The sequence below is a fragment of the Colobus angolensis genome, unplaced genomic scaffold, assembly GCF_000951035.1.
Source record: "Colobus angolensis palliatus isolate OR3802 unplaced genomic scaffold, Cang.pa_1.0 Scaffold188, whole genome shotgun sequence".
NCBI classification, from domain to species: domain Eukaryota; kingdom Metazoa; phylum Chordata; class Mammalia; order Primates; family Cercopithecidae; genus Colobus; species Colobus angolensis.
The window spans coordinates 2,467,488-2,478,520 of NW_012115021.1; the positions used below are offsets into that span (position 1 = coordinate 2,467,488).

An 11,033-nucleotide genomic window follows, 5' to 3' on the forward strand; every position below is an offset into this window, starting at 1 on the left:
ACACACACACACACACACACACACTTGCTCCTGCCTGGGGCAAGGAGAGCTGAGACCATTCATTAGTCACATGAAGCTGGCCTCATTCTCTGGAGGGTGTGGCGGGCGGGGGGTGTGGTGGTGGAGCGGGGGAGGGTAATGGGGACAGAACAGAGGAGGATAGAGGGGCATTGGATTTCCTCCCTATTGAGTCTTTGCCAGAAAAACATGCAAAATTCAAGAAGGTGTCAATGTAGTGTCACGAATTCACCTCCACCAATGTCATGCACCTGGTGCTTTTTGGCCAGATACTGTGCTCTACGAATTCTACAATCTCCAAATAGTTTCACTTAATCTTACAGCAATTTTATGAAGACAGGTACTATATCATGCCCCATTTCACAGATGAGGAGACTGAGACCCAGAGAGGTTAAGCAGCTGGCCTGCACGCACGCTGAGAGGGTGGGCCCCTACCCCAGGTGTCACTGGCTGGATGCAAGCCTGCTCGACCTTGACTGCCCATTACCATCACCAGCAGCCTCGTCCCAGTGCCCAGGCTAATGATGTCAGAATCCCTGGGGCTGTGGCCGGAACATCAGCATTTCTACAGCTCCTCAGGCAATTCCGAGGTGCAGCCCAGGCTGAGCCCCACCGGTCTAGAGTCTCTGCTTACCGGGTTGCTGGGTTAGGCAGCTGAAAGCATCAGTGCCTCGGACCTGGAGTGTCGGGAATATGGAAGTGCCTCGGACCTGGAGCACTGGACAGGGAGCAGGACTGGAGGTTGGACGATGAAGGGCTCCGTCTGGGACATACGGAGTGTGAGGCTTCTTTGGGTCACCACGGCGGAAGTTTTCTCCTGGAAAATGTTCAGAGGGCAGTGGAATGAAGCTTGGGGCCCAGGAGTCAGGCATCAGCTCCCAGATACCAGCTAAAGCCAAGGTGACAGTGAGATTGTCATCTTCCCTGGGGAGTAAGTACAGCATCCATGTCCGGACACACGGGTCTTTAGATCGCAGTGAGTCACACATTCTCCGCTGCCTCAACAAGCCCTCCCAGGCTGTCAAGGCCATTGGCCCTGGCCAGGTACACCCGCAGGCCTACAGACCGCTCTCAAGTGTTAGATGGGCTATTTGGGAAGAAATGGCAAAAGAGATGTGAAGGGGAAACAGACGAAGAAGAGCAAAGTGCAAAGAATAAGGTGACTGGGAGAGGTAGCACTGGCTTTTTCCCTTCCCCTCTGTCTACTCCCTCAGAGCTGGTGGCCCTGGGTGGGGGGTGGGGAAGGAGGTTCAGTCATCAAATGCTCAAAGTGGAGGGGCCTCAGAGACACCCAAGGTTAGAATTTTGCCCATGAAAAATCCCTGCCACCTGGTCCTGTGCCCCTCCTCCTGATCGCTTGGGCTTGTCTTCCCAGCTGGAGGGGTGTCGCGGAGGTGGAGGAGCCCTCGAGTCCACAGGCACTCAGTCCTCCGGATCTCCAGCCCACAGAATGTCTTCCTTGGCAGGCCAGGTTTTCAAAGTGCACTTTCAAAAATGAGCTTGTTAAAAATGCAGTTGCTCTGAGGTGGAGTCCTGGACACTGCATTCTTAATAAGCTCCCCTGATGATTCGCCCGCCACACAAGTCATGATTGAGTGGCCCACAAAGTGCTCCTCTTCTCTCTCCCGGAAATTGACATGATCGTAATAGACTCCCAAAGTCTTGAGTACTCAATAAACTACAAATTCTGTGCCCGCACCCTCAGCCCCACAGAGCTGCAGATACTAGTGGGATTGGGCCTATTCCTTTGGTGCATTGGGGCAGAAAGGAAGTTAAACCTCCCTGGCCAGAGGCCTGAAGCTGGCCTGTTTTTAGCCTCTGGCGACAGGGCATGGCCATCTCTGCAAGCATGTTTCATTCAACTTTACTGGCTTTTGAAAAATTCTCCAGAGAGACTTCAGCCTTTGTTTTATGGTTACAGGTAATGGTGCCTCAGTGAATATGTTCAGCCCTTCAACCTGAACTCACATTTACAGATGGAGAAAATACTATGATTTGCCTTAATTGCAGTTTATCACTCATCATCAGAAAACTAGGAGAATGAGGTGGGAGGATAGCTTGAGCCCAGGAGTCAGAGTTGCAGAGAGTTATGACTGCACCATGGCACTCCAGCCTGTGCGACACAGCGAGACTGGGTCTCTAACAAAAAAAGGAAAATATGTTTGCCATTTGTTTTCTGTAGAAATTCAGTTATGAACTGGGTTTGGTTATAAGTACAAGACCCCCTAAATACTGGCTTATTGATTTAGGAGTTTTAACTCACATGGTAAAAAAAAAAAAAAAAAAAATTAGGGGTAAGGAGTTACAATACTTAAGGTTATCAAGGCTGAGGTCTCTGCAGTTTTGTTTTGTTTTGTTTTTTTGTTTTTTGTTTTGTTGAGACAGGGTCTGTCACCAGGCTGGAATGCAGTGGTGTGATCATGGCTTACTGCAGCCACAGACTCCTGGGCTCAAGCAATCCTCCTGCCTCAGCCTCCCCTGGTAGCTGGAACTACAGGTGTGAGCCATGAGATGGGGTCTCCCTATGTTGCCCCAGGCTGGTCTTGAACTCCTGGGCTCAAGTGATCCTCGCAAAGCACTGGGATTACAGGCATGAGCCACTGCACTTGGCCTCTGCAGTTCTCTTGGCCTTACCCACATGGTGCAAAATGGCTACTGTCGCACCAGCCATCAGACGTAGTCTAGGCAACAGGAAGAAAGAAGGGGAAAGCAAAACCTGACCAGAAATCCCAGCAGGCAGTCTTTATATCTCATTGGTCAGAAGTTATGTCACGTGGGCACTTCTAACTGCAAAGGAGGCTGGGAAAGGCCCTTTATTCAGCTGGCTACATTGCTGCTCCCAATAAAAGGGGAGCTCTTTAGTAAAAAAGAAGGAGAGGCTGGGCGTGATGGCTCACATCTGTAATCCCCAGTGCCTTGGGAAGCTAAGGCGGGTGGATCCCTTGAGCCCAGGAGTTCGAGACCAGCCTGGGCAACATGGCAAAATCCCATCTCTACAAAAAATACAAAAATCAGCTGGGTGTGGTGGTGTGCACCTGTGGTCCCAGCTACTCGGGAGGCTGAGGCGGCAGGATCGCTTGCACTCTACTGCATTCCAGCCTAGGACAGGGTGAGACCCTGTCTCAAAAGAAAAAAAAAAAAGAAAAAGAAGGGGAGAATGAATGAATACTGGGTTGAAAATTGGCAGCCTCTGACCAGGTAACTCAAAACTGTGCCTGCCACTGCAGGCACCACCTCAGCTCACTGCAACCTCCGCCTCCTGGGTTCAAGTGATTCTCCTGCCTCAGCCTCCCAAATAGCTGAAACCACAGGCACACACCACCATGCCCGGCTAATTTTTGTATTTTTAGTAGAGACGGGGTTTCACCATGTTGGCCAGGATGGTCTCGATCTCTTGACCTCGTGATCCACCCACCTCGGCCTCTCAAAGTGCTGGGATTACAGGCGTGAACCACCGCGCCCAACCTCAACACTGTTTTTACTGTGAGGGGACACACAGACGAGAGGAAGCAGGAGACAATTAACACAGAAGAATCACCTTTGGCTACTACCACTGGGATAAAGCAGTTCCTTTTAGCTGTTTCTCACTCAACAGTCCCCCAGGCACATTTGACCCATTTTTTTTTTTTTTAATTAGACTGATGAGAAAACTGCAATTTACAAGTAGGAAGTCACTCTCAATATCTCAATACGTAATCGCCCTTCTTGCCTCTCACTGTGGTTTTGTCCCTATAATTGGCATCATCTACTGCCCAAGGACAATGAGAGACCTGACGTCATCAGGCAGGATGGTTAAGTCTGTGTTAATGGGGGAAATAAAGATGTATGGCATTTAAATATGGTATTTTACTCTGCACCTCTTGGTTTTTAGATCTCTAAGTTGGTGGAGGAGGTGAAGTATTTCTCACAATTCCGCACACCCCTTGTGAAGTTGCCATAGAGCCACTTCCCTCTGCTTTTACAAAGGCTGTGAGTCTCTGTGGCAATTCCTTTACTTCATCCTTCATTCCTTTCTCGCATGAGTAGTGAACCGTTGAAGACCCAGCTGTAACCATTGTGAACCACAGAGACAGGTAAAGCCTTCTCCATCTCCGAAGCACATAGCAGATGGGTTTGTTTTGTTATTTCAGTCACCTGGTACTTGTTGAGTATTGAGCTATGTGTTTCAATGTGAATTCTTTTTCCTTTCCTAGAATGCCCATATCACAAGCCCCTGGGTTTCGAGTCAGGGGAGGTCACACCAGACCAGATCACCTGCTCTAACCCGGAGCAGTATGTGGGCTGGTATTCCTCGTGGACTGCAAACAAGGCCCGGCTCAACAGTCAAGGCTTTGGGTAAGCAGGGCCCAGGGGATTTTTTTTCATGTGTTTTTTAAAAAAAATAGGCCTCTCTACCAGCCTGGCCAATATAGTGAAACCCATCTCTACTAAAAATACAAAAAATTAGCTGGTGTGGTGGCACGTGCCTGTAATCCCAGCTATTCAGGAGGCTGAGGCAGGGGAATTGCTTGAACCTGGGAAGCGGAGGTTACAGTGAGCCGAGATCACACCACTGCACTACAGCCTGGGCGACAGAGTGAGACCCTGTCTCAAAAAAGAAAAAAAAATAGGTCTCTCTAATAAACAAATGACATAGAATGTACTTATGAGTGCTGCGGGAGAGATGAAGGAAGAAAGACCTCATCCATGCAGCCAGGGAAGGTTTTCTAAGGAAAACATATTTGACCTGTGACTTGAAGTTGGCCAGGTGAGGGAGGGGAAGAGGTGTGGGGTACAGCAGGTACAAAAGCCCTGAGTTGGGATGATACCTGCAGGGTGTAGATGGGGAACATAAAGAGGGCAGCAAGGCTGAAGCACAGGTGAGACAAGGTGGAGAGGCAGGCAGAGGTCAGATGGTGCAGGACCTTAGAAGCCATGTTAGTGACTGGTCCGTACTGTAGGGATAATGGGAGGACCCTGAGTGCATATTAATTAGCATACAGGTTCGTGCTATTGTAACAAAGAGCACCAAAGTATGGTGACTTAATATAGCATTGTGTTTCTTGCTCACTTAAAAGTTTCATTCATCAGTCAGGCACAGTGGCTTACGCCTGTAATCCTAGCACTTTGGGAAGCCAAGGTGGGCAGATTACCTGAGGTCAGGCGTTCAAGACCAGCCTAGTCAACATGGTGAAACCTCATCTCTACGAAAAATACAAAAATTAGCTGGGCATGGTGGCGGGTGGCTATAATCCCAGCTACTTGGGAGGCTGAGGCAGAAGAATTGCTTAAACCTAGGAGGCAGAGGTTGCAGTGAGCCGAGATTGTGCGCCACTGTACACCAGCCTGGGCAACAGAGCAAGACTGTCTCAGAAAGAAAAAGTTTCATTCAGCAGTCTAGGGTCGTTATGGCAGCTTGATGGCATGAGGGGCCCAGACTCTACCTTGTTGTTCTGTCGTCCTTAACATGAAGCGTCTATGTTGGGGTCCAGAATGGTGTCTCTCTCTTCTACCATCACATCCACATTCTAGTTAGTAGGGAGAAACAAAAGAGCAGCAGAGTGTGCATGATTTGCCTTTAAGAACACAAACATATTCTATTGGCCACTTCTGCCCACATCCCATTGACCAGAGTTTGGTTAGGGGGCCCCACCTAGTTGCAAGGGAGACTAAGCGATGTCATCTTAGCTAGACGGCCGTTTGCCCAGATGAAACTCAGGGGTTCTATTACCAAATGAGGATGGGAAGGGAGTATCGGGTGATGAATAGCAGACTCTGCCGGATAAAGATTTCTAAGTCGAAGACGATTGCAAGCACATTTGTGTTTTAAGTTCTCTGGTTCCTGTGGGGCCAGAGCAATCCAGGGAGAGTAGTTGAGGTGTGGCAAGAAAGGAGGGGGCATGGGCTAGAGTGGTGGCGGTGGAGACCGACAGAAGTAGAGGAATTTGAGGCGCTTGGAGATGGAGCCGATAGATGGATTGGGCGCTGGAGGTGGAGAGGAGGGGCTCAGGATGGTTCTCAGGTGGCCAACATGGACGCATGCGAGGATGGGGTTTACTCAGAAACGTGGGGTCTGAAAGCAGGATGGGGTGGGGGCACTTAGGGGCTCACATTGGGATGTGTTTCATCTGAGATGCTGAGAGGCATACAGAAGTCCTCTAGCTGGCAACTGAACTCTCTGGATTTGGGATTTAGGAAAGGTCTGGGATAGAAGTGAAAAGTCAGGAGCCACCCAAGGAGTAAGTCTGGAAAAAGAAGGGAAGGTGGCCCAGGGCTTAAGTCCTACAAAGTTAATTAAAATACACATTAAAGGGAAAAAAGGAGGCGGCGGGGGGGGACTACTATAGGTTTCCACAATTTATGAGGAATGTAGCTAAAATAAACAAATTAGTTGCTTCAACGGTTGTCCGGCTTGACGCTTGTCAAAGCCCTTCTAGATCCACATGGGTCAGTGCTCTGCATGAGGCAGGAATGTCACCATCTGAGGGAAACACAAATAGGTGTGAAGAGAGTGAAATGTGCAGAAAGAATCATCCCGGGAGACGCATGCAGAGGGCAGGGGCTGGTGGTCTAACAGCCATGCACCTGCATGTTTTGCAGACAGACATGTTCAACTGCTCCCAAAGGCAATTTCAGCCACACTCTGAGGCATTTCTTTGACAAATTAATCTGGAAAGTTTTTCTCGGGAGGTGGAGATGCAGGGAGAGGGAGAATGAGATGCAAGTTAAGTACAACAGAAGCTGGACATTCCTAGGAGATAAGGCTCAGACTACAGCCCAGACTGCCCGAGCTTGGCAGGGGGCTCTTCGGATGTTGGCATCCCCTTGAAAGCCAGCACCTGCCGGCTTTTCGCAGACATGCACAGGGGAAGTCTCCCGGTGACTTGGTATGTTCTCGGCAGGTGCGCCTGGCTCTCCAAGTTCCAGGACAGTAGCCAGTGGTTACAGATAGATCTGAAGGAGATCAAGGTGATTTCAGGGATCCTTACCCAGGGGCGCTGTGACATCGATGAGTGGATGACCAAGTACAGCGTGCAGTACAGGACCGATGAGCGCCTGAACTGGATTTACTATAAGGACCAGACTGGAAATAACCGGGTAAGTTGGGCTTATCCCAAACCACCTTCAGCTCACACCCTCTGGGACTTCCCCTCCTGTCCCTGCGCTCCTGTCACTGCCCTCTGTCAGAGCACTGACTCCGCGGCATGGTGGGTCATCTGCGCTTTCCCCCACAACGCGCTGTGCTCTCTTTCCTGGGCTTGCCTTGGTTCCCAGCACAGTTTGTTTGCAAATGAGTGCTACTCTTAAGTGCAAAAAAAAGTTTGTCTGAGTTTCCATATCAGTATGCAGTTGCCTGAATTCTTAAGACTGACCATTTGGACTATTTCAACTCACTGGATCATTGAACGCACTTTGCTTCAGGGGTGTTGTCTGATGTTATTGATGTGGGTAGAGAATCGTCCGTTTATAAAGATGTGGCCTCTCCTATTGTTTGAGGCTGACAGAAGGGAGCCTTTTGAGAACCTAGCAAGTTACCCATTAGCTAAATGGTTAAAAGGACTTCACCAGCACAAACACAGAGGAACTTAAACCTTTGGGCAACTCTACATCCTATTAATCGTTGTGGATTGAGACCGAAGTCTTCTTCACCATAGACTAAACACATATATTTGCTATGAATAAAAATGAATTAAAAACTCACTAGCTCTTTGGAAATGTTAAACATCCTTTTGCCTAAGAGTAAGGAGTTCCCCAGGCTAATTTTGACATTTAATCAGGTTAAGTAGACATGTACAGCTGAGATTCAGAAGGCTTTGTAAGTCTCTGATGACAATTTATACAGCAAGACATTCATGGGTTGTTTCAAGGACGTTCATGGGTTGTGTTCCCATTGAACACAATAGGAAAAACCATCTTGATACTTGGTCATTTCATTTCATTTTTACTCTTATTAGCTGGCTTCTCCAAAAGACATGAGAAGTTTTTCAAGCCCTGTGCTTCTGAAGGCCTTGAAGGTTCTTTGCAAAGAGGCACTTCACCCCTGCACTTGTGCAATCTGGTGGAGCCTGTTCCACCCTCCCCTCTCTTCACCTGGCTCTTGACTTGAATAGGCTCAAAGACAAACTGCAATAGAGAAGGCGGTGTGGGGCAGTGCCACTGCGGAGAAAGGCAAGAACATGGCAGACCAGGCCCTTCCCTTTTTGTGGATGGATGGGGCCAAATGCAACAGCCAGATATTTTCAGGAGATAATCCCAGAAGGAAATGAAATGTCTTAGTGTCATCAGGCAGAGCACCGTGACTTTGGTAAGAGGGCAAAGAATGATTTCTTTGGAAATAGCGTCAAACATCCGCAGCATGTTTTTACGTTACATCCTTAAAAACATTAAGCAAATCCCCTTTCTCTTTACTCTGGCACCACCTCCCCTTTCCAGAATCTTCGAGTTTTTATGTCTTTTTGTTTTGTTTTTGAGATGGAGTCTCGCTCTGTTGCACAGGCTGGAGTGCAATGGCATGATCTCAGCTCACTGCAACCTCCACCTCCCGGGTTCAAGTAATTCTCCTGCCTCCGCCTCCAGAGTAGCTGGGATTATAGGCGCCCGCTACCGCACCTGGCTAATTTTTTTGTATTTTTAGTAGAAACGGGGTTTCACTGTGTTGACCAGGCTGGTCTCGAACTCCTGACCTCAAACGATCTGCCCGCCTCCGCCTCCCAAAGTGCTGGGATTACAGGCGTGAGCCACTGCGCCTGGCCAAGTTTTTATGTCTTTTTAAGAAAACATTTTCCAAGTTGAAAAGGTACTCGTCACTTGTATCAAAATAGGAACACACATTTAAGTTTTGGCTTACAACTCCTGAGCCAAGCACGGGTTTTCACTTGAGCCCTACTTTGGATACCTTTGGAACATGTAAGTGTGATGTGGGCCTTTTCAAAATGTCAAAATGCAAAGGATAAAAACTCAAAAGCGATGAGTCAAGAGGCATTTTGTAGCAGCACCCTCCAATAGAGCTTTCTGTGATGATGGAAATGTTCACATCTGCACTGTCCAATATGGCGGCCACTTGAAATGTGGTTCATGTGACCGAGGAACTGAATTTTTTATCTAATTTTAATTAATTGAAGTGTAAACAGACATATTGGCTAGTGGCCACCCTATTGGATGGTGCAGTTCCAGATGTTCCGAGAATGTAGGTGTGATGGCAATTACTCAAGGTCAGATTTTGGAGGGCACCCGCAAACTCTCTGTGCTTTGACCACTTTCTAATCATTTCTATAGTTAAAAGTTGGGGCTAGCTCCACAAAGGAACCCTTCTTCCTTTTCCCTCCCCCGATGTGATGGTGACAGGATTTCCTCCATCTTTCTAGGTCTTCTATGGCAACTCGGACCGCACCTCCACGGTTCAGAACCTGCTGCGGCCCCCCATCATCTCCCGCTTCATTCGCCTCATCCCGCTGGGCTGGCACGTCCGCATTGCCATCCGGATGGAGCTGCTGGAGTGCGTCAGCAAGTGTGCCTGATGCCTGCCTCAGCTTGGCGCCTGCTGGGGGGTGACTGGCGCAGAGCGGGGCCGTAGGGGACCCCCTCACACACCACTGGGATGAACAGGGCTATATTTTGCAAAGCAATTTTAACTGCAGTGCTGGGTAGATATTTCTTTTTTTTTTTAAGATATAGCTTTCTGATTTCAATGAAATAAAAATGAACTTATTCCCCACTCCGGGCCAGAGAAAGTCAGAACAAAGAAAATGTCCCGAAAACCAATTTTCTTACAAAAGCCTAAGTAGCAGGGGTAATTTTCTGCTCATTTTTTGTCTCAGTGACACTGTGAAAGGTGCAGTCTCAGGGGAACACAAAGCAGTCCTGATAATTTGAAAATTCCTGTGCTTTACCACATTCAAGACAAAAACATACAGTTTCCTAAAGCCCGGCTTTGAATGCAGAAGGGAGCAGTTCCTCCTAGTTAACTTTTCAGAGCCCCGGGGAGGCAGCTGAGGCTCTCAAGGGTGACTGAGTTGCAGGGATGAGTGTGGTGGGTGAGAATCCCAGTGTCCTGAGAGGCTATACGTGACAGATGACCAGAAGCCCAAGGTAGGGGTTTCCTCTGCTCGCAGTTCTCACCTTCAAGGCGGGTCTGGGCTTCCACCCTCATGAACACAGGGATTCCGGAGGGTCCAGAGTGCCCAGTACACGCAGCTCCATTCTGCAATCCATTCCAGCAAATTCCCTGTGTCTGTGGTCACCATTTAGGTGATCACACAGGACAGGCTGCGCGTCCAAGTATACGTAGGGACCCCAAATGACCACAACACAGTACCATTGCCCTTTACCTAGGGCTACCATTTCCCAGCAAACCAAACGTAGTTCGAGAACAGCTGGCCCAGGAGCTACCACTGGCTACTCAGAGGAGGCTCATGAGTTGGCTACATGCTTCGCAGGAACTGGGAAGGGCTCACATCATAAAAAGGACCATGTGACTTTTCCCTGAAAGATTCTCGCCCTTCCACCCTCTGCCTTGCAAGACGCAAACTGCGCCTGCTCCTGAAAAGCTCTCTGGGAAGGAATGGACCTGGCTTTCCGTTCCCGGAGGCGGCGCCTTAGATTGGGAGGCCTCATTGGCCACTTACAGCCCAGCCTGAGATTCCAGGCCCCTCCCAGGAAGAGGCTGTTAAACACGGGGGAGAGGAGGTATATGGAGAGGAGGTGGTGGAATCAGAGAATGAGGCTGCTCTAAAGACTGTCCTGGCCCCAGACACAGGGTAGTCTCCGCTAGCAGCTCATTTTCGAGTTACTTTTCCTTTTCAAATGCCAAGCCAAGTGATTAGACTCGCGCTAACACAGTCCTGGACAACACATTCACCTTTTCTGTGAACAGGCAGCCTTCTAAAAGCCCGAAACATCCTCCTTGACGCTTTGGGGGCTCATTTATTTTATATCCAACCCAGCATCTTTCTAGTCCCCATGCTGTATGCTTGAACTTCGGAAAATGCTTTTCCCTGCCCAATCTTCTCTCAAATATAAACGTATCACACAGGGTG

The 11,033-nt window shown here is 48.8% G+C and overlaps 2 protein-coding genes across 3 annotated transcripts in view; one reads left to right on the forward strand and one right to left on the reverse strand.

The window, feature by feature from the left end:
* The window catches only part of RS1 (retinoschisin 1), a 30,958-nt gene extending 21,167 nt beyond the window's left edge, over nt 1-9,791 (forward strand). The window contains exons 4-6 of the mRNA XM_011940218.1: nt 4,212-4,353; nt 6,900-7,095; nt 9,363-9,791. Of these exons, the coding sequence (XP_011795608.1) occupies nt 4,212-4,353; nt 6,900-7,095; nt 9,363-9,515 (491 nt within the window). The 3' untranslated portion in view covers nt 9,516-9,791. The remainder of the gene's footprint in view (nt 1-4,211; nt 4,354-6,899; nt 7,096-9,362) is intronic.
* The window catches only part of CDKL5 (cyclin-dependent kinase-like 5), a 228,076-nt gene that overhangs the window by 2,981 nt on the left and 214,062 nt on the right, over nt 1-11,033 (reverse strand). For both annotated transcript variants that reach the window (XM_011940216.1, XM_011940217.1), the window contains 2 exons: nt 5,442-5,525; nt 653-835 (listed from right to left, as the gene is read on the reverse strand). In XM_011940216.1, coding sequence (XP_011795606.1) covers nt 653-835; nt 5,442-5,525 — 267 coding nt within the window. The remainder of the gene's footprint in view (nt 1-652; nt 836-5,441; nt 5,526-11,033) is intronic.